The sequence below is a fragment of the Oncorhynchus kisutch genome, linkage group LG4 (assembly GCF_002021735.2).
Source record: "Oncorhynchus kisutch isolate 150728-3 linkage group LG4, Okis_V2, whole genome shotgun sequence".
Lineage (NCBI taxonomy): Eukaryota > Metazoa > Chordata > Actinopteri > Salmoniformes > Salmonidae > Oncorhynchus > Oncorhynchus kisutch.
Genome location: NC_034177.2, coordinates 39,979,136 through 40,002,274, shown reverse-complemented (window position 1 = coordinate 40,002,274; position 23,139 = coordinate 39,979,136). Strand labels below are relative to the sequence as shown.

The window sequence follows — 23,139 nt, the reverse complement described above, 5'->3', positions numbered from 1 at the left end:
TCAGAGAAACCAGGGCCAGAAGATTTTCCCAGACGTCATGTGACTTTTCCAAACAGTTTGGGCTACACACTAATATGACCCCTCTGTGGAAAGGTGAGACTCTCCTATATGTCAGTTGTTTTGTTCTAGGATTCCCACAGGCCTCACAAGATTCATCTGAAGGTCCCCTGGTACCAGTTGAAAAAATGAATGGAGGTATACACTGCATTGGGAAAGTATTCAGACCCCTTCACTTTTTCCACATTTTGTTACATTACAGCCTTATTATAAAATGGATTAAATCATGTTTTCCCCTCATCAATCTACATACAATACCCCATATTGACAAAACAAAAACAGGTTTGTATAGATTTTTGCAAATCTATTCAAAATGTTAAAAACTGAAATAAACATTTACACAAGTATTCCGACCCTTTACTCAGCACTTTGTTGAAGCACCTTTGGCAGCAAATACAGCCTTGAGTCTTCTTGGGTATGATGCTACAGGCTTGGCACACCTGTATTTGGGGAGGTTCCCCCATTCTTCTCTGCATATCCTCTCAAGCTCTGTCAGGTTGGATGTGGATCGTCGCTGCACAGCTATTTTCAGGTATCTCCACAGATGTTTGATCGGGTTCAAGTCCGGGCTCTGGCTGGGCCACTCAAGGACATTCAGAGACTTGTCCCGAAGCCACTCCTGCGTTGTCTTGGCTGTGTACTTAGGATCGTTGTCCTGTTGGAAGGTGAACCTTCTCTCCAGTCTGTGGTCCTGATCACTCTGGAGCAGGTTTTCATCAAGGATATCTCTGTACTTTGCTCCGTTCATCTTTCCCTCGATCCTTTCCCTCGTCTCCTAGTCCCTGCCATTGAAAAAAATCCCCACAGCATGATGCTGCCTCCACCAAGCTTCATCTTAGGGATGGTGCCAGGTTTCCTCCAGATGTGATGCTTGGCATTCAGGCCAAGCATTCAGACCAGAGAATATTGTTTCTAATGTTCTGAGAATCCTTTCAATTCCTTTTAGCAAAATCCAAGTGAGCTGTCATGTGCCTTTTACTGAGGAGTGGCTTCTGTCTGGTCATTCAACCATAAAGGCCTGATTGGTGCAGTGCTGCAGAGATGGTTGTTCTTCTGGAAGGTTCTCCCATCTCAACAGAGATACTCAGGAGCTCTTTCAGAGTGACCATCGGGGGCCTCCTGAGTGGCGCAGCGGTCCTAGGCTGTATCGCTTCCAGCCGCGACCGGGAGACCCATGAGGCGGTGCACACTGGCCCAGCGTCGTCCGGGTTAGGGGAGGGTTTGGCTGGCTGGGATGTCCTTGTCCCATCGCGCTCTAGCGACTCCTTGTGTCGGGCTGGGCGCATGCACGCTGACTTCGGTCACCAGCTGTATGGTGTTTCCGCTGACACATTGGTGCGGCTGGCATCCGGGTTATGCGAGCAGTGCGTCAAGAAGCAGTGCGGCTTGGCAGGGTCGTGTTTCGGAGGACGCATGGCTCTCGACCTTTGCCTCTCCCGAGTCCGTACGGGAGTTGCAGCGATGGGACAAGACTGTAACTACCAATTGGATATCATTAAAAAGTTAGAAAAATATATATATATACATATATCAATATATTCATTTTTAAATAAAACATACAAAGGGTGACCATTGGGTTCTTGGTAACCTCCCTGACCCCAAGGCCCTTCTCCCCTGATTGCTCAGTTTGGCCAGGCGGTCAGCTCTAGGAAGAGTCTTGGTGGTTCCAAACTTCTTCCATTAAAGAATGATGGAGTCCACTGTGTTCTTTGGGAACGTTAATGTTGCAGAAATGTTTTGGTACCCTTCCCAGATCTGTGCCTCGACACGATCGTTTTGCTTTGACATGCACTGTCAACTGTAGGACCTTATATAGACAGGTGTGTTCCTTTCCAAATCATGTCCAATCAATTTAATTTACCACAGGTGGACTCCAATCAAGTTGTAGAAACATCTCAATGATGATCAATGGAAACAGGATGCACATGAGCTCAACTTGGAGTCTCATAGCAAAGGGTCTGAATACTTATGTATATAAGGTATTTCTGTTTTATTTTTTTAATATAAATTTGCTGAAATGTATAAAAACATGTTTTTGCTTTGTCATCATGGGGTGTTGTGTGTAAATTTATGAGGATTAAAAAAAAACTAACAAAATGTGTAAAAAGTCCCCAAAAAGTATCTGTTGTGAATATGTTATGCAGGTGTTTGTATGGGCTAATAGCAATAAACCCTGGGTGTTGCTTTGGGTTTACCACTGTCAACGGCAGCATCAATGATATGTTGCGTGGTCTGTCCACTATGACTCGGGAAAGAATGCAGTTTATTTGGCTACAGATAACATAAATGTATGAACATCACAAGGTGGTGAAAGTGCACGCGGTGATTGATGCTCCTTTCCAATAAATATCGCGAGAGACATTATGATCGATGCTTGGCTGCCGATTGACAAATAAAAATAATCTTGCTATTTTCTTTTGTCCATAATTATTTCATCATGTACGCTATCCTTCCTGCACTGTAGGCTATCTGCCAGTTGTTGGCTAAAGCATGCCAACACCAGAGGGGGCACATTCACTATAAAATGCAGATGGAAACTTGTTTTTTTTTGTTACTGAAGTTTATATTAAAGAGATTGTTCACCCAAATTACACAATTACTCTGGTTTCCTTACCCTTTATGCGTTCTGTGTGACAGCAATCCATGTTTTGGTTTAGTTTCCCTGGCAGTGGCTGGCACTGTTTCCAAATGTTAACGTTTTAGCATTCAATTGTGGCACAAATCCCATTCAAGTCATGGGAGCGATATTGGCATTTTTCGCGCATCATGTTCAAATCATCCATAAATTACTTTGGTGAGCTTCACAATACAATTTAGATACTATGATTTGGATATGATGCCTAAAAAAATGACTTGAATGGGATTTGTGCTACAAATGCTAAAATGTTAGCATCTGGAAACAGTGTCAGGAGTACTAAACCAAAGCATGAATTACTGTCATACCTTGTCCATAGACTATTTACAGGGTAAGGAAACCAATACGTCATTTGGGTGAGGTATCCCTTTAAATGTCTCTATAGCTAGGTGTTACATGGTATATCACATGGCCAGTGTAAGTATACTGAAGCTGCTTGGTTATATGGTGAAACATGTTTTAAGTTAGTGTCACGTCTTGGCAGTAGGCTACACTATTTGCCTATGTATTACTAACAACATAACATATTTATTACATATTTATAATAGTGCAAGTTTATTTCTTCCAATGATCTCCAAAGTATCAATATTGGATCTTAATAAAAACGGCATGTCACTTAGTAAAACATGTTTCAATAGCCAAGCATGCATAAGTTAACACATATAATTGTTTCTCTTCTCACATGGGCCATGTTCACATTATCTTCGTGTGCTCAACAATAATGTAGCCTAATTGTAATGCATTATGCATAGCACAATGACACGATTGCATACATTGTTACGAATTTGTTCATTGGAAGATGTCAACACCGTTGAATAAGGAACTGCTGCGCACGTTTTTGTGTAGCCTACTCAGACAGTGCCATGGTTACTGAAAACACACCTCAGGGCGGCTGGCGGGCTGAGAGACTCAGCGCGAGAAGGGATGAGCAGCCTACCTCGCCCCCCGGATGTGTGTGTGTGTGTGTGTGTGTGCGTGAGCGCCCTATGCACACTCGCCTTGCACGCACGCACGCGAAAACACAGTCCCGTGTGCGCGTCGTATTCACGTACATGGTCAAAGCAGAGCTCAATTGGATGATGATGTGCACCGGTAGAACAGACATGATATAATAAACAATTATTTCAGTCGTTTGACTATGACTTTTAACTCCAATAGAATACCATACATTAATAGATATGTCTTATTTTGCATTGCCATAGAAACGGGCTGTGACGTAGCCTACTAGACCGGGTCTTGCAAAGGTCTTAATTACCGGACGTTGTGCTGGTGCAGTTTACACGTGAGTTGGAGCTGTTCCGACTCGAGACGCGCGTGCGCTGTGCACTCTCGCACAAACTGCTCGCAAAGTGGCAGTTGAGGAAAATAGACAGCATTCTAAAGCGCAGCACTATCGAGAATAGTCGCCGTGTAACATCTTCCCAAACCTTCTCTGTCTGCTGGTTTTGGAATAACAAACATTGTAAAGACAAAGTGGAATAGCCTACCGACAAGTTATGGATGAAAGAATACCGCGTCTGCAAGACAGACAATTTACTGATCATGAACATTTTTTAGGGTAATAATTTCATTTTTAGGACAGTATGGGCTCTGTCCATAAACTATTAGATGATCATCCTTGGTACCTTTATAACTATGTGACTATCCTGCCCTCTTTCTTTATTTCAGGTTGGAATACTCCTCACTCTACATGTGTAAATCGAAAAGAGGACTGAAGCGCGAAGATGGCAAGGTATGCGCTCATTTTGTCTTGTTTGCATCTCAATACAATGTCTGATAGCTAACAAGTCATTGTAGGATAACACAACTGTCTTGACTATGTGGCACTTGATGTAGAATGAATCTAACACTGTCATTCGTTTCTGTGGTCCTAATCGAATATTTCTATCTTAATTGTTCCCAGGACGCGTACAAGTTACCACACCGATTGATAGAGAAGAAGAGGAGAGACAGAATCAATGAATGTATCGGACAGCTGAAGGATTTGTTACCCGAACATCTCAAATTGACGGTAAGCTTTTGCAATTATGAAGGATGATGTATAGCCTAATAATGTGTGTTTTTATTTGATTGTTTCGTTAAATGATTGTTGAGTAATTGGATATCATGTTTTTCTCTTTCAGACGCTCGGGCATTTGGAGAAAGCGGTTGTTCTCGAGTTAACTTTGAAGCATTTAAACGCTTTGACTGCAGTCACTGAGCAGCAACACCAGAAGATTATTGCTTTGCAGAATGGTACATTGTTACATAACCTCCAGTGACTTCAATTTTTGACTTTTAGGTTTCTCTACATAGACTACTTTGGGTTTAGAGTTGGGCTTGGGTAGGCTATGCGTAAAAGTTATTGTAGCCTAACTCAAATTCGATAGGCCTATTGGTTGTGTTCTCACAGTTGATTACGATTAAATCATGTACTGTAAATTGTGTCGTTTCTAACTTTTTCAGGGGATCGATCGATGAAGACGTCCGTTCACGCTGATTTGGATGCGTTCCACTCCGGGTTCCAAGCATGTGCCAAAGAGGTCCTGCAGTACCTCAACAAGTTCGAGAACTGGAATACGCGCGAGCAGCGGTGCGCGCAGCTCATCAACCACTTGCACAAAGTATCTGCGCAATTTCAGCCCAGTGCGCCACTGCTCCATTCCCAGCAACCTGCCGGAGACGTGCTGGAGCGCGATGGCCAGAAAGCTGAAATACAAGCCGGACATGACCGCGTATCGGTCATACAGAGGAGCCACGGGGAGCTTAACGAGAATGACACAGACACAGACAGTGGATACGGGGGTGAGGCGGAAAAGACCGATGGGAATAAAGGATGTGACCGTAGCAAAGCAGTGAAGATAAAGCAGGAGTTCGGGGATGAACGCGCAGCCAAAAAAACGAAGATGAACTGGGCTGGAAACGGTACGACGGGCGCAGACACGACCACCAGACCTGATCTGGCCTTTATGAACTCTTTGATGGGAATAACTGGCGTGGGACAGCAGACTCCATTTTGCATGCCTTTTTACTTCATCAATCCCTCTGCAGCAGCGACCTACATGCCGCTATTCGACAAAAGTAGCCTAGAGAAGTTTGTGTACCCTGCTGCGGCAGCAGCAGCTCTCTCAGCCCCGTTTCCATGGTTATACCCCGGCCTTAACTCACAAGCTTCGGCAACTGCAGCGGCTGCCGCAGGTGCTTTCTCCGGCATGTCGACAGAGAAGAGCTCTGGATTCGGTTCCAACTCCAAGCACTCTCTCTCTGACGACAGTGACATGTCAAACGTGGAGCCGGGCTCACCTGAGGAGAGGGAGGACAACCCTGAGAATGATGTTGATTATGATGATGATGATGATGATGATGATGATGATGATGATGATGGTATTAGGGAACGACTCCCCAGACAATGAAAATGACTGTACATAATGAAGATAACATTAGATTTTTATTTCTTGTAAAAACGGTCTAATTTACCTGTGTAGCCTATATCCTAATTGGATCTACATTCTGCATATTATTTTGTTTAGGATTTTCTGATAGCTGTCTGTTTTGACCTTATTTTCATATTTTAAATGATTGTCATTGATAGTAGGAGTTTCGAGACAAGTTTCACAATTGAATTTCTCCTTTATTTTGGCCAGGCAAGGGGAAGTTGTGACAGTTTGTGCCTTTTGCACTTAATGCAAGAGTAATCTGAATGATAATCGACAATGATTGACACTAACAACATGCACACATCTGTTATTACTACAGTCCTAGGGTATATTGAGCTGGAGTTCGTTTTTCCATTGACACAACCTTTAAAACTGGCTATATCAGTGCCAAAACATCAAGATAAACATTCTGCTTCTATGCGCAGTATTGTGCTCAGATCCCCAATCAGATACTAGTCACATTGGATGTATGGAGTTGCAAATGACCTCCACCAAGGTTAGAATCAACATTGCTGACTGACTACAGTATGACTAATGGTGATTGATGTGTTTTGATCCATTTCCTTGTACATATGCACTAAATTGACCCCCCATACACACACAAATTACTAACTAACTGGATACATGACTACGTATTATGTAACTCCCTATCCATGCCAACTCGTTTTGATTTGTCTATTTAGTCTTCTGGAATTTTCAATCACCTCCTCAAATATGTTTTTCTGACTGCTGATATTTGGCATATTGAAAAGAAGCACTTCATTGGAAGATGCTGTTTTATGACAATTGACAATTATGTCCCTGATTGGTTGGCATCTCTGCACACATAATGAGACACCGTGGGACCTGTCGGCTACCTCCAGCAAAATGATACTAGGTATGATAGCACCTTATAGAACTTTGATATTGAATGTAACTACCTGTGTATTTCTTAGCTCTGGAAGTTTGTATGTATAGGATTAACGTGTAGTTCTTTACTATTTGAGAGATAAAGTGCACTTGTTTCTGCCTTTGGAAAATCCCCCCCCCGTTCCCTCCCAACACTCACTTTCCAACTATTCTAGTCTATCACTGTATCTATTTTTAGAAAATCACTAAACTAGAGGGCAGACATTTTACTCCAGACTGTACAGACTGTCAATGTGTTTGAAGAACCAGATACTAGGCTACTACAGATATTGAAGCTTTTTAGTGATTTTGTGCAGAACTTATAAGCCACTAATCATAGCTCATTTTGGGGTAATAAGTCTTATTGTACTTATACAGCTACATGATACAACTGATGCTCAGCCTCAGAATGAAGAAGTAGCTGTAGTATCACATTCTAACACAAACACATACAGGATAGGTGTATGTAGATGGAGAGGTAACTTTGGTCGGGGACCGATAGTTCTGATAAATGTCCTTTTAAAAGAGATTCATTCCTGCAAATGTGGTGTTTATTGTGTGTTATGAGTTCCTTGTGTGAGTAACTACATATAATTTGCATACCCAGTATTGCTTATTTTTAGCTTATGTTCATCAGCTCTTGCCTCAAATCCACTATGTTTTAAACCAGGGCTCTCCAACCCTATTCCTGAAGAGCTACTCTCCTGTAGGTTTTCGCTCCAACCCCAGTTTTAATTGACCTGATTCAGCCTATCAACCCGCTCATTATTAGAATCAGGTGCACTAGATTAGGGTTGGAGCAAAAACCTACGGGATGGTGGCTCTCCAGGAACAGGGTTGGAGAGTTTAAACTGTCTTCAAAAGTGGCACGTGTGTGTAAATAATTTTGTGAATATACTATGGAATATATGTCTGATGTCAATGTCCAAAAATATTTAACCGAGCAACTGTTGCACATTTCGTTAATGCTTTACACATATGGTGTTCTAAATTATTGCTGACAAGTTGTAAAATAAATATCAGACCAAAAACCATTTGGATGTCTTATTGTTATTTATTTTTTCACCACAAAATGGATAGTTTGCTTCATCGACACACTACATATACAAAAGTCTGTGGAGACCCCTTCAAATGTGTGGATTCGGCTATTTCAGCCACACTCGTTGCTGACAGGTGTATAAAATCAAGAGCACAGCCATGCAATCTCTATAGACAAACATTGGCAGTAGAATGGCCTTACTGAGGAGTTCAGTGACTTACAACGTGGCACCTCATAGGATGCCACCTTTCCAACAAGTCAGTTAGTCAAATTTCAGCCCTGCTAGAGCTGCCCCGGTCAACTGTAAGTGCTGTTATTGTAAAGTGGAAACATCTAGGCGCAACAACGGACCAGCCGCGAAGTGGTAGGCCACACAAGCTCACAGAATGGGACCAATGAGTACTGAAGCGCGTAGCATGTAAAAAATATTCTGTCCTCAGTTGCAACACTTCACAGAGTTCCAAACTGCATCAGGAAGCAATGTCAGCACAAGAACTGTTTGTCTGAAATGGGTTTCCATGGCCAAGCAGCCACATAAAAGCCTAAGATCACCATAAGCAATGCCAAGTGTCGGCTGGAGTGGTGTAAAGCTCGCCATCATTGGACTCTGCAGCAGTGGAAACGCATTCTCTAGAGTGATGAATCACGCTTCACCATCTGGAAGTCTGATCGACAAATCTGTGTTTGGCAGATGCCAGGAGTTTGGTGGCGGAAGAATAATAGTCTGGGGCTGTTTTTTATGGTTCGGGCTAGTCCCCTTAGTTACAGTGAAGGGATATCTTAACACTAAAGCATACAGTGACATTCTAGGCGATTCTGTGCTTCCAAATCTGTGGCAACGATTTGGGGAAGGCCCTTTCCTGTTTCAGCATGACAATGCATCCGTGCACAAAGCGAGGTCCATACAGAAATGGTTTGTCGAGATCGGTGTGGAAGAACTTGACTGGCCTGCACAGAGCCCTGACCTCAACCCCATCAAACTTATTTGGGATGAATTGGAAGGCCAACTGCGAGTCAGGCCTAATCGCCCAACATCAGTGCCAACTTCACTAATGCTCTTGTGGCTGAATGGAAGTCCCAGCGCAGTGTTCCAACATCTAGTGGAAAGTCTTCCCAGAAGAGTGGAGACTGTTATAATAACTCCATATTAATGCCCATGGTTTTGGAATTAGATGTTCGACGAGCAGGTGTCCACATACTTTTGGTCATGTAGTGTAGCTATAACATATGCTTTCATTGATAGAAGACATGCTAGAGATGATCACAAGCATTACAATGATCTACTTAACATTGACACATTAACTTATAGTGTATTAAAGTAGTCAAAAGTTTAGTATTTGGTCCCATATTCCTGGCATTCAATGACCACATCAAGCTTTTGACTTTACAAACTTGTTGGATTCATTTGCAGTTTGTTTTGGTTGTGTTTAAAATGATGTTTAGCCTAATAATACATTCTGTCATTTTTAAGTCACTTTTTATTGTAAATAAGAATAGAAGATGTTTCTGAAAACTTCTACATCCATTATCACAGTAGCATCCACATTCAATTGGATCTCCAACAACAAGTGGTGTGAACACCAAGTCATACTGTACACCCTGATACTGTTAAGTCCTCAGGTTGATCTGTATTGTTACTAGCTCTCTAATCAGCTGACATCAAGCCAGCTGTGGAATGTATAGGAAGCTAAGGCTTAGAGCTAATGTCATCCCACTGGGCACAGATGTCAATTCAACGTCTATTCCATCATTGAAATGATGTGGACAACAACGTTGATTCAACCAGTGTGTGCCCAGTGGGATGTGATAAGAGAATGATGAAGTGTGTTTACACTTACACACACTGACTACGCAGGCTGGTGCAAAGCAACGACGTTTCTTTCACTACTTTTGTGCTGTTTGGCAAAGTCAACTCCAGTGAAAAGGACAAAAGGGCTTCTGTTCCTAATAACACCTTTGAGTAGGCCTGATGACAAAGACCACCCCTAGTACCGTAGGTCTATGTTGTCACAATTAGTTGAACACCTTGATTTCTTGTTAGGCTGTTATTTCTGAACACAGCCATCACTGCAAATGTTACCAATTGTCACTATTGTACATTTTTGGTATCGACCAAACAGAGGTGGTTGATACCTTGGAAAATGGTGCAGACGGATAGGGCTGCTGTGCTTCAAAGTCTTAGGAAACTGTGCAGTATTACATGTTTTTTCTTACATTAAAATCACATGCATTTCGCTACACCTGCAATAACATTGCTGAACACATGTATGTGACAAATAAAATTTGATTTGATCTCTAGTTTTTAACATGATATTTGTGTTTCTCCGTTTGGATTGTTAGGTAATATTTCAAAAACTATTGTCTGATTTGTAAGACTTGTTGATAAGTCAAAGGTGTGTCAGCTTTTTGAATCAGAGAGCAATAAGCTGATTTCCAGTCACTTCTTACTTCTGTTTTAGTCAAGGTCAGTGAAGGACAGACACAGCCTTGGGGGTTCCCTGTATCAGTACTGCTCTGCATAGTAATGGATAAGCAGTCTAGTAGTTAAATATTCCAAACTGCAACATTTCCACCCTCACTGGCGAAGCACAATACTTTCTATCTGACTAAATCTTTACACAGTTGTCACCAGAATTCAGGACACTGGTGAAAGTATCTAATAGGCTAAAAGATAAGGAGGGTAACTAGTATGTATATCAAGTCAACTTATTCTAACCCTTACGAAAAAAGATTGCAGTCAGAGTGCAGTATAACTGCAGTACACTGCAGTTATAGTTAGAGTGCAGTATAACTGCAGTATGCTGCAAATACTGCTTCCTAAATAACAGTTTTTTTTTACTGCAGTGCAACTGCAATTAGAGTGCTGTATAACTGCAGTTCAGCTGCAGTACACTGCAGTTATTCTGCAATTACTGTGTCCAAAATACCACAGTCGACTGTAGTTACTACACTTTTACTGCAGTTTCAAAACGGAAATATTTTTCTGTAAGGGAATCAAATCACTGCAAAATTACTTATTTTGGTCACAGTATTTGCAGCATACTGCAGTTATACTGCACTCTATCTGCATTTATACTGCAGTGTACTGCAGTTATACTGCACTCTGACTGCAATCTTTTTTCGTAAGGGTTAGAATAAGTTGACTTGATATACATACTAGTTACCCTCCTTATCTTTTAGTCTATTAGATACTTTCACTAGTATCCTGAATTCTGGTTACAACTGTGTAAAGATTTAGTCAGATATAAAGTATTGTTGCATATTGGAATATTTAACTATGAGCTCTGTATCTCAGTGCTGGAGGTGTCACTACAGACCCTGGTTCGATTCCAAGCTGTATCACAACTGGCCATGATTGGGAGTCCCATATGGTGGCTCACAATTGGCCCAGCGTCGTCTGGGTTAGGGTTTGGCCAGTGTAGGCCGTCATTGTAAATAAGAATTTGTTCTTAACTGACTTTGCCTACAATAAAGGTTAAATAAAAATAAATAAATATGCAACTCAACCCCACTGACTTCTATAATACAATTCAAGGTAAAACTCTTCATAAACCAGACATGAGTTCAAAATGAGAAATGTGTCTGACTTAACCTTGTTGCCTGAAGTGTTTTCATGACCGCTAATAGTTTAGAAATAATCCACTTGGTTATTATTATGCAATGATTTCCCACGGTCAACGAGAACCACCAGAGCCATCCAGTTGTCTATGGCTTTGTGATTATTGGACGGACAGCGCCATCTAGTGGAGATACAGACAACACGTTTTCCATCTCCATCATCAAGTAATTCCCACTTCTTTCACCATTGGCCTTTTCACACTACTTGAGCCGAACCGAGGCAAGCCAAACCAAGTTGTACAGAGCTGGCCTAGTTACACACCCACCTTAGTTGCTCACACTGTACTGGAAAGGACAATGTGAAAAGAAAATATCTGAGCCAGCAGTTTGGTCCGGGTCGGCATGGTAGTGTTAAAAGGGCACATGTTTCTCCGGTGTACTCTTCCTATGTCCTGTGCCTCTTTCAATTAGCATTTTATAGAATATCAAACTCATGGACAACATAAAAGCTGACAAAAAGTTTGTCACATTGTTTTATTATAATAATGCAATCCATGTCATATCAGCAGCCAGTAGCCATACATCTCTGAACAATTTGCTGTGAATTAAGGCAGAAAAATAAAACATGTATGTACAGTTGATTTCTTAACATGGGAGAGCACAGGACACAAATGTTAAACACTGACCGAAACAACCTATGGAAACATACAAGTGGTTTCTTAACTACCTATTTTTCCAATAAACATCTTACCCGCACAATGAACAGAGCTAGCCTGGTCACAGATGTGTTTGTGCTGTATTGCCAACTCCTATTGGTCACTGGCATAACAATGAGTATAGGAATTGGCAAGACTACAAACACATCTGAGACCAGCCTAGAACAGAGCAGGGTCATTGTTGGAATAATCCCCGGTAAAGCTTGACATTAGTCGTATACAGTATATGCAGAAATAAGTATGAGTATAAGGCACTTGTTAAGAACTTATTAAAAGCTGAGTAGCACAGAACCATTAGTTTATCAAAACCAATAAGAGGTGTTCGGTACAATGAGGGCAACTGTTGCATACATCACATTAAAATGTGTCCATTTGATCAACTCGTTTTATCAGGTTTTAGTCAGTGCTATAGTGTTACATTAGCCTGGTTCCAGATCAGTTTGTGCTGCTTTGGCAACTCCTCTAGTCATTGTCACGCCAAGGAATTGGCAAGACATGAAAAACGGATCTTGGTCATTATCCACAAAGCTTCTCAGAGTATGGGTGCTGATCTAGGATCAGGTCCCCTCTGTCCACATAATCATATTCATTTTGCTATAAAAGATAAAACCGATCTTAGATCAGCACTTGTACTCTAAGACACTTTATGAATACAGGCCCTGGGACAAGTCTAGTTTTCCATATCTGTCAATTGAGCCAAACCACTCCCTCTTAGGATCTAACAGAAGTTGTTTTAGTGTTACTTAGGGCTGGATTTAATCCGTAGCGCTGAAGATCTGCCCTGTAGCATGATTGAAATGTAAAGGTCATTTCCCATTGAGACGACATATGCAGCGTTTACCATGAAGGCAATCCCCGCGAATGCAGGAACATTGCTTATAAATTGCTATCGTCCTGTAGCACAGGTCTTCAGCCCTGTTGATGAAATGGAGCCCTTAGGTTTGAATAAGTATTCAGATATGGCTACTTGGAAAAAACAAACACATGCAATAAGACCTCTAATCTTTGGTCCCATTTCTTTACAGATGAATAAGATTAAACATTTTGGCAAAGTAATACATATTTTCAACACAAGATAAAGGAGAAAACTAACGCTGTCGGTTCATTTCATACTGTTACATTAACAATACTGCATAAGTGTACATACACAGTTCTGCTTCTTCCTCAGCAATTGGAAATACATGTGAATGGTGACCGAACTTCATACTATCTACAGTATTCTAATATTTCAATAAGTGATTATATCCGTTGACATTTCACATATCGTAACAATAAGTGACATATCAGCACTTTTGGACAGTTCATAGGCTACCATCTACCCCTTTCTTCAGTAACAAAGCCTTGAACCATTGGTTGTATAACTGTGCATAGTGTATAATGAGAATCAGAACAGAGCAGAGCAGAAACAGTCTGCCTGTTGGTTGATGTGAGCATAAATGCTTCAGAAACAGACATCCTTTAAAAGTTACTTTGCCCCATAGGGCCACTGTATAGACATCTCATCCAGGACTCAACGCAGTCCATACATCAATTAATACACTGGATAAAATACAATTATTTACCACAGAATCACTAAACTCTTCAAATTTACAGTATCAGTCAAAAGTTTGGACACACCTACTCATTCAAGGATTTTTCTGTATTTGTACTATTTGTACATTGTAGAATAATAGTGAAGACATCAATACTATGAAATAACACATATGGAATCATGTAGTAACCAAAAAAGTGTTAAACAAATCAAAATACATGTTATATTTGAGATTCTTCAAAGTAGCCACCCTTTGCCTTGATGACAACTTTGCACACTCTTGGCACTCTCTCAACCAGCTGCATGAGGTAGTCACCTGGAATGCATTTCACACAACAGGTGTGCCTTGTTAAAAGCTCATTTGTGGAATTTCTTTCCTTCTGAATGCCTTTGAGCCAATCAGTTGTATTGTGACAAAGTAGGGATGGTATACAGAAGATGGCCCTATTTGGTAAAAGAACAATTCCATATTATGGCAAGAACAGCTCAAATAAGCAAAGAGTAATGAAAGTCCATTATTACTTTAAGACATAAATGTAGGTCAATCCGGAAAACTTCAAGAACTTTGAAAGTTTCTTCAAGTGCAGTCGCAAAAACCACTAAGTGCTATGATGAAACTGTCTCTAATGAGGACCACCAGAGTTACCTCTGCTGCAGAGGACAAATTCATTAGAGTTACCAGCCTCAGAAATTTAAGCCAAAATAAATGCTTCACCGAGTTCAAGTTACAGACACATCTCAACATCAACTGTTCATAGGAGACTGCGTGAATCAGGCCTTCATGGCAGAAACCACTACTAAAGGACACCAATAAGAAGAATAGATTTGCTTGATGATCTCTGCATGTGTAGTTCCCACAATGAAGGTGTGATGGTGTGGGGGTGCTTTACTAGTGACACTGTCAGTGATTTATTTAGAATTCAAGGCACACTTAACCAGCATGGCTACCATAGCATTCTGCAGCGATATGCCATCCCATCTGGTTTGTGCTTAGTGGGACTATAATTCGTTTTTCAACAGGACAATGACCCAACACACCTCCAGGCTGGGTAAGGACTATATTACAAAGAAGGAGAGTGATGGAGTGCTGCATCAGATGATCTGGCCTCCACAATCACCCGACCTCAACCCATTTGAGATGGTTTGGGATGAGTTGGACCACAGAGTGAAGGAAAAGCAGCCAAAAAGTGCTCGGCATATGTGGGAACTCCTTCAAGACTGTTGGAAAAGCATTCCAGGTGAAGCTGGTTGAGAGAATGCCAAGAGTGTGCAAAGCTGTCATTAAGGCAAAGGGTGGCAACTTTGAAGAATATCAAATATAAAATGTATTTTCGATTTGTTTAACACTTTTTTGGTTACTACATGATTCCATGTGTGTTATTTCATAGCTTCACTATTATTTTACAATGTAGAAAATAGTCCAAATAAAGAAAAGCCCTTGAATGAGTAGGTGTGTCCAAACTTTGGACTGGTAGTGTATAGTTCACAGATTTCAACAGCAAGTTTTTCAGTTTGGAGCGATATTTTCCAAAATGCAAACATTCATAAAAAATAGTATCGAACCTCTTTACTGTATCTTGATATAATGGATAAAATATTAACGTTTAAAAACTTCTTTATTTATTAAAATGAAAATAAAGTAATTGCATACACCTTCAAGGGATGTAAACTACGATGACGCTGATGATGATAATGACGCATCACTTTTAGTTCCAAGGTTTAAATAGACAGAAAACCATTCGGGCTATGACACACGGTGCTCATGTCTGTTGCTATATTGTCTATTTCAACTATCTCTGTCTGTCCATTCAAGCGCCCTGCAGTCAGATATGTTACCAATAGTTTTTCCTTCATCATTGGAGCTATCATCGTCATATGTTGGCCCATGTCGGAGACTTGGAGTGCTTGTACACAACGGCCTATAACAATATGATCTCTTTAAGTGTTCCTGTTCTCCATGATATGTAGGTAACAGAACAGAGAATGGACCGGAGAGTGCTACTGAGGTAACCTGTACTTGGATGTCACATCACAGGGAATCCTTTAGCACTGGTCCTAGATCTGTATTTAGCCAACTTATTTGACTAGGAGTGACTGGGTGTTGAGGAGTTGGCTAAAGCACACACAGATCTGGGATCAGGTCTTAGTGGAACCAGGTTGCCTTTAGGGTGTTTTCAGGTGTCCATCTAGCAGAGGAACAAAGCCACCACAAGTGTGCCCTCTTTTCTCTTACACGTAGATCCCTTCTGGGTTTAGGCCAGATGTCAGCGGACTGTGCAGGACCCGAAGGTGACCAGGCATCGGGTGAAAGGAGACGGGACGCTTCAGGGAACCAGACAGAGGAACCAAGTCTGAGAGAAAGGGAGAGAGAGAGTGAGCATAGCTTTGTTATTGAGAGAGGCTGCCAGGCAGACCTGGCTCTCAAGAGGAGACAGGCTATGCGTCCACTGCCCACAAAATGAGGCGGAAACGGAGCTGCACTTCCTAATCTCCTGCCAAATGTACGACGATATAAGATACACATACAGTGGGGCAAAAAAGTATTTAGTCAGCCACCAATTGTGCATGTTCTCCCACTTTAAAAGATGAGAGAGGCCTGTAATTTTCATCAAAGGTACACTTAAACTATGACAGACAAAATGACAAAAATAAAATCCAGAAAATCACATTGTAGGATTTTTTATGAATTTATTTTCAAATTATGGTGGAAAATAAGTATTTGGTCACCTACAAACAAGCAAGATTTCTGGCTCTCACAGACCTGTAACTTCTTCTTTAAGAGGCTCCCCTGTCCTCCACTCGTTACCTGTATTAATGGCACCTGTTTGAACTTGTTATCAGTATAAAAGACACCTGTCCACAACCTCAAACAGTCACACTCCAAACTCCACTATGGCCAAGACCAAAGAGCTGTCAAAGGACACCAGAAGGAAAATTGTAGACCTGCACCAGGCTGGGAAGACTGAATCTGCAATAGGTAAGCTTGGTTTGAAGAGATCAACTGTGGGAGCAATTATTAGGAAATGGAAGACATACAAGACCACTGATAATCTCCCTCGATCTGGGGATCCACGCAAGATCTCACCCCGTGGGGTCAAAATGATCACAAGAACGGTGAGTAAAAATCCCAGAACCACACGGGGGGACCTAGTGAATGACCTGCAGAGAGCTGGTACCAAAGTAACAAACGCCTACCATCAGTAACACACTACGCCGCCAGCGACTCAAATCCTGCAGTGCCAGACATGTCCCCCTGCTTAAGCCAGTACATGTCCAGGCCCGTCTGAAGTTTGCTAGAGAGCATTTGGATGATCCAGAAGAAGATTGGGAGAATGTCATATGGTCAGATGAAACCAAAATATAACTTTTAGGTAAAAACCCAACTCGTTGTGTTTGGAGGGCAAAGAATGCTGAGTTGCATCCAAAGAACACCATACAGTGCCTTGCGAAAGTATTCGGCCCCCTTGAACTTTGCGACCTGTTGCCACATTTCAGGCTTCAAAGATAAAGATATAAAACTGTATTTTTTTTGTGAAGAATCAACAACAAGTGGGACACAATCATGAAGTGGAACGACATTTATTGGATATTTCAAACTTTTTTAACAAATCAAAAACTGAACAATTGGGCGTGCAAAATTATTCAGCCCCCTTAAGTTAATACTTTGTAGCGCCACCTTTTGCTGCGATTACAGCTGTAAGTCACTTGGGGTATGTCTCTATCAGTTTTTCACATCGAGAGACTGACATTTTTTCCCATTCCTCCTTGCAAAACAGCTCGAGCTCAGTGAGGTTGGATGGAGAGCATTTGTGAACAGCAGTTTTCAGTTCTTTCCACAGATTCTCGATTGGATTCAGGTCTGGACTTTGACTTGGCCATTCTAACACCTGGATATGTTTATTTTTGAACCATTCCATTGTAGATTTTGCTTTATGTTTTGGATCATTGTCTTGTTGGAAGACAAATCTCCGTCCCAGTCTCAGGTCTTTTGCAGACTCCATCAGGTTTTCTTCCAGAATGGTCCTGTATTTGGCTCCACCATCTTCCCTGTCCCTGCTGAAGAAAAGCAGGCCCAAACCATGATGCTGCCACCACCATGTTTGACAGTGGGGATGGTATGTTCAGGGTGATGAGCTGTGTTGCTTTTATGCCAAACATAACGTTTTGCATTGTTGCCAAAAAGTTCAATTTTGGTTTCATCTGACCAGAGCACCTTCTTCCACATGTTTGGTGTGTCTCCCAGGTGGCTTGTGGCAAACTTTAAACAACACTTTTTATGGATATCTTTAAGAAATGGCTTTCTTCTTGCCACTCTTCCATAAAGGCCAGATTTGTGCAATATACGACTGATTGTTGTCCTATGGACAGAGTCTCCCACCTCAGCTGTAGATCTCTGCAGTTCATCCAGAGTGATCATGGGCCTCTTGGCTGCATCTCTGATCAGTCTTATCCTTGTATGAGCTGAACGTTTAGAGGGACGGCCAGGTCTTGGTAGATTTGCAGTGGTCTGATACTCCTTCCATTTCAATATTATCGCTTGCACAGTGCTCCTTGGGATGTTTAAAGCTTGGGAAATCTTTTTGTATCCAAATCTGGCTTTAAACTTCTTCGTAACAGTATCTCGGACCTGCCTGGTGTGTTCCTTGTTCTTCATGATGCTCTCTGCGCGTTTAACGTACCTCTGAGACTATCACAGTGCAGGTGCATTTATACAGAGACTTGATTACACACAGGTGGATTGTATTTATCATCATTAGTCATTTAGGTCAACATTGGATCATTCAGAGATCCTCACTGAACTTCTGGAGAGAGTTTGCTGCACTGAAAGTAAAGGGGCTGAATAATTTTGCACGCCCAATTTTTCAGTTTTTGATTTGTTAAAAAAGTTTGAAATATCCAATAAATGTCGTTCCACTTCATGATTGTGTCCCACTTGTTGTTGATTCTTCACAAAAAAATACAGTTTTATATCTTTATCTTTGAAGCCGGAAATGTGGCAAAAGGTCGCAAAGTTCAAGGGGGCCGAATACTTTCGCAAGGCACTGTACCTACTGTGAAGCATGGGGGTGGAAACATCATGCTTTGGGGCTGTTCTTCTGCAAAGGGACCAGGACGACTGATCCGTGTAAAGGAAAGAATGAATGGGGCCATGTATCGTGAGATTTTCAGTGAAAACCTCCTTCCATCAGCAAGGGCATTGAAGATGAAACGTGGCTGGGTCTTTCAGCATGACAATGATCCCAAACACACCGCCCGGGCAACGAAGGAGTGGCTTCGTAAGAAGCATTTCAAGGTCCTGGAGTGGCCTAGCCAGTCTCCAGATCTCAACCCCATAGAAAATCTTTGGAGGGAGTTGAAAGTCTGTGTTGCCCAGCAACAGCCCCAAAACATTACTGCTCTAGAGGAGATCTGCATGGAGGAATGGGCCAAAATACCAGCAACAGTGTGTGAAAACCTTGTGAAGACGTACAGAAAACGTTTGACCTCTGTCATTGCCAACAACGGGTATATAACAAAGTATTGAGATAAACTTTTGTTATTGACCAAATACTTATTTTCCACCATAATTTGCAAATAAATTCATTAAAAATCCTACAATGTGATTTTCTGGATTTTTTTCCTCATTTTGTCTATCATAGTTGAAGTGTACCTATGATGAAAATTACAGGCCTCTCTCATCTTTTTAAGTGGGAGAACTTGCACAATTGGTGGCTGACTAAATACTTTTTTGCCCCACTGTATTTCCCTCAGATTACAGGGACCCAAAAAGGATTTGAAAACAAATATTGATAAGCTTCTGATTCTGTTAGGTGAGATACATGAACAATTGTGTAATTTAGCAGATGCTCTTATCCAGAGCGACCTACAGGAGCAAATCGGGTTAAGTGCCTTCCTACAGGGCACATAGACAGATGTTTCACCTAGTTGGTTTGTGGCTTTGAACAAGCAACCTTTCAGTTATTGGCCCAACGCTCATAACCTCTAGGCTAACTGCCGCACCATAAATATACATAAATACAACAGTTTGTAATCCTCGCAGCAAAAATTGTGACCTGTTGCAATAAGAAAAGGACAACCATTGGAGCAGAAACACAAGTAAATGAAACCTATATTTATCTTATTATTTATTGTCCCCTGCCATTTGTACTTCAATTATTCGCACATTGTAACAACACTGTTGTAGTTCATATTAATATAACATGTCAAATGTCTTTCTCTTTTGAAACTTGTGCGTGTTTAATGTTAATTATTCATTTGTTATTGTTTATTTCACTTACTTTGGCAATGTAAACATATGTTTTCCATGCCAATAAAGCCCCTTTGAATTGAATAGAGAGGGGGGAAGAAAGAAAGAGAGAGAAGGGAGGGAGACCATGCAGTGTGTGTATTTGTTCCGCCCCCTCAAGTGGCACTTATGGTTTCCATGCCAACGGCTGCCTAGATACGGATGCCTGCATGCCCAGCATCACACACTCCGCCAGCTCAGCTCTCCCTCCCTCTCTCCCTCCATCATCACATTTTGTTTTACATTTAAAATGTAAGTGTTTTAGCAGACGCTCTTATCCAGAGCGACTTACAGTGGTGAGTGCATACATTTATCATATTTGTTCGTACTTGTCCCCCATGGGATCATATCCCTCCATCACTCTCTCCATCCCATGCTCAGCAGTTTCTGTGGTGATGGACTCAGTGGACTGTAGTCTTGCCTACCAAGAGGCTGGTCTGGCAGAGAGAACAGAGTTAGATAGAGAGCTAAGAACACTGTGAACACTGAGGCTTGTCAAAAGGCTATGGGAACATACACAAACTATTCTAGTCACCAGGTGCTTCCTTAGAAGTTAGAAGTTCAGTCTCTTTATATAAAACTAGAATTTTAAACAGAGTTCGGAGATGTAGGATAGTGCCCAAGTGTTCCATGTTAGAGACTGTAAAAATATTTGTTTTATGCACTAAACCAGACCTTCTAAAAATATCCTCTATATCAACTTACGTAACAGTACACCTTTAAATCCCACCTCACCCACCAAGTTTTTCCAGATCACTTTTCCAAATGTTTTTTTGATAACTGTGCATGACCATGTGCTTACCATTACCTCATCTAAAGGGGTTGCTCTTGAGAGAGAGATAGAGGGAGAGACAGAGGGATATAGATAGAGAGAGAGAGACAGAGAGAAGGAGACAGAAAGAGAGAGGGAAAGAGAGAGAGGATAAGTTACTACAATTGCTTTAAAAAAGGACACCCTCAAATCCACTTTTCAGATTTGAATGCATGTTCCTCTATGCGTTACTAGATCTGACCACACGGTGTCAGCGTTGAGCCGTGCAGGAAGCCAGCCATAACAGTTAACTTAATGGCCAAACAGAGGGCTCTTGCTGATTGAACACACATGTCCTACTAGGTTATTAGAAGGACATGAACATTAAACTCATTACTTGACATAATGGAAAACCATTAGCATGAAGTCTAATATAAATACAAGAGCAACCCCTTTACATGAGGTAATGGTAAGCACATGGTCATGCAGTTATAAAAAAACATTTGGAAAAGTGATCTGGAAAAACTTGGTGGGTGAGGTGGGATTTAAAGGTGTACTGTTACGTAAATTGATATAGAGGATATTTTAACAGGGTCTGGTTTGGTGCATAAAAAAATATTTGTACAGTCTTTAACATGGAACACTTGGGCACTATCCTACACTTCCAAAACCCATTTAAAATTCAAGATTGATAAAAAGAGACTGAACTTCTAAGGTATTCAAAGGTTCTCCAAGAGCACCTGGTGATTAGAATAGCTTGTTTGTGTATGCTCCCATAGCCTTTTGACAAGCCTCAGTGTTCACAGAGTTCTTAGCTCTCTATCTAACTCTGTTCTCTCTGCCAGACCAGCCTCTTGGTAGGCAAGACTACAGTCCACTGAGTCCATCACCACAGAAACTGCTGAGCATGGGATGGAGGGAGGATGAAGGGAGATAGTGATGGAGGGATATGATGATGGAGGGATATGATGATGGAGGGAGAGAGGGAGAGCTGAGCTGGCGGAGTGTGTGATGCTAGGCATGCCAGCAGCCGTATCTAGGCAGCCGTTGGCATGGAAACCATAAGTGCCACTTGAGGGGGTGGAACAAATGCACACACTGCATGGTCTCCCCCCCCCCCTCCCTCTCCGTAGCTGAGTCATCCTATCTCAGCAGGCACACACTGCATGGTCCCCCCCCCCTCCCTCTCCGTAGCTGAGTCATCCTATCTCAGCAGGCACACAGTGAAAGAAAACTGCCTAAGTGGGACTGATTGAGTGACCTGGCAAACAGAGCAGTGGAAGAGCAGAATGGTGTTCTTTCATGAAAAGAAGATGGCGTGACGGCAACGTGATAACATTTGAAGGTTTAAAGTATTTTTTGCACAAATCTGTGCTCTTGTGCTGCACGAAAATGTCGCTCGACAAGTCACACGGCACGTGAATGCACCTCCTGCACAGTGCTTAGAGATGCAGCCAGTGTCATGAAGTTGTCAATCATGCCTCTTTATTCAGTGTGGACAAGTTTGTTAGGCATTATGTTTAATTAATCAGAAATAAATCACATAATATATGATTTTGCCCTTTCAATGAATAAGCAATACTCAGCAATATGATGTGACCACGAGCAGTAGTCAGAACAAAAGTTATCGCAGAAGCCTCCTGGGTGACGCAGCGGTCTAAGGCACTGCATCGCAGTGCTGCGGTGCCACTACAGCCTTGGGTTCGATCTCAGGATGTGTCATATAGCACAATTGGCCCAGTGCCGTCAGGGTTAGGGGAGGGTTTGGCCAGTAGGGCTTTCCTTGGCTCATTGCGCTCTAGCGACTCCTTGTGGCAGGCCGCGTGCCTGTAGGCTGACTCAGTTGAACAGTGTTTCCTCTGACACATTAGTGCAGCTGGCTTCCAGGTTAAGCGAGTGGGTGTTAGGAAGCTTGGCGGGTCATGTGTTTGGAGGACGCATGACTCAACCTTCGCCTTTCCCAAGCCCGTTGCAGCGATGAGACATGACCGTAATTACGATATTGGGGATAGGGAGGATGCACCCACAGAGGATCTATGAATCTAGCTCATTTGACGTAAATTACCTGTGCCCTGTCCGGTGTGGGTAGTCTCCTCCTCTTCCTCACTGGGCTCGGCTGGCAGCACGGTGACCTTGGTGCCAGTCTGCTGGATAAACTGCTGCAGGTTGACCTGTCTCAGCTCCTTGGTCAGCTGCTCCAGCTCATGCTGCATGTCCTGAAGGGGAGATACAGATTGATCAACGATATAAATCTATATTTTT

General features: G+C 41.9%; 2 protein-coding genes across 4 annotated transcripts in view; one reads left to right on the top strand and one right to left on the bottom strand.

Annotated features, from left to right (window-relative positions):
- The first annotated feature begins 3,950 nt into the window (after positions 1 to 3,950).
- On the top strand, positions 3,951 to 8,030 carry LOC109889515 (class E basic helix-loop-helix protein 41-like). Its single transcript, XM_020480986.2, has 5 exons — positions 3,951 to 4,250; positions 4,361 to 4,424; positions 4,596 to 4,703; positions 4,816 to 4,927; positions 5,138 to 8,030. The coding sequence occupies exons 1-5, from the start codon at positions 4,189 to 4,191 to the stop codon at positions 6,082 to 6,084; spliced, it is 1,293 nt and encodes a 430-aa protein (XP_020336575.2). The 5' UTR covers positions 3,951 to 4,188; the 3' UTR covers positions 6,085 to 8,030.
- A 4,082-nt stretch (positions 8,031 to 12,112) lies between these two features.
- LOC109889514 (ras association domain-containing protein 8) overlaps positions 12,113 to 23,139 on the bottom strand; it is a 40,067-nt gene continuing 29,040 nt past the window's right edge. For 2 of the 3 annotated variants that reach the window (XM_020480983.2, XM_031822934.1), the window contains 2 exons: positions 22,943 to 23,093; positions 15,217 to 16,191 (listed from right to left, as the gene is read on the bottom strand). In XM_020480983.2, coding sequence (XP_020336572.1) covers positions 16,070 to 16,191; positions 22,943 to 23,093 — 273 coding nt within the window. In that variant the 3' untranslated portion in view covers positions 15,217 to 16,069. Of the gene's footprint in view, positions 16,192 to 22,942; positions 23,094 to 23,139 lie in introns of all 3 variants that reach the window. The other variant, XM_020480984.2, reaches the window with a different exon arrangement.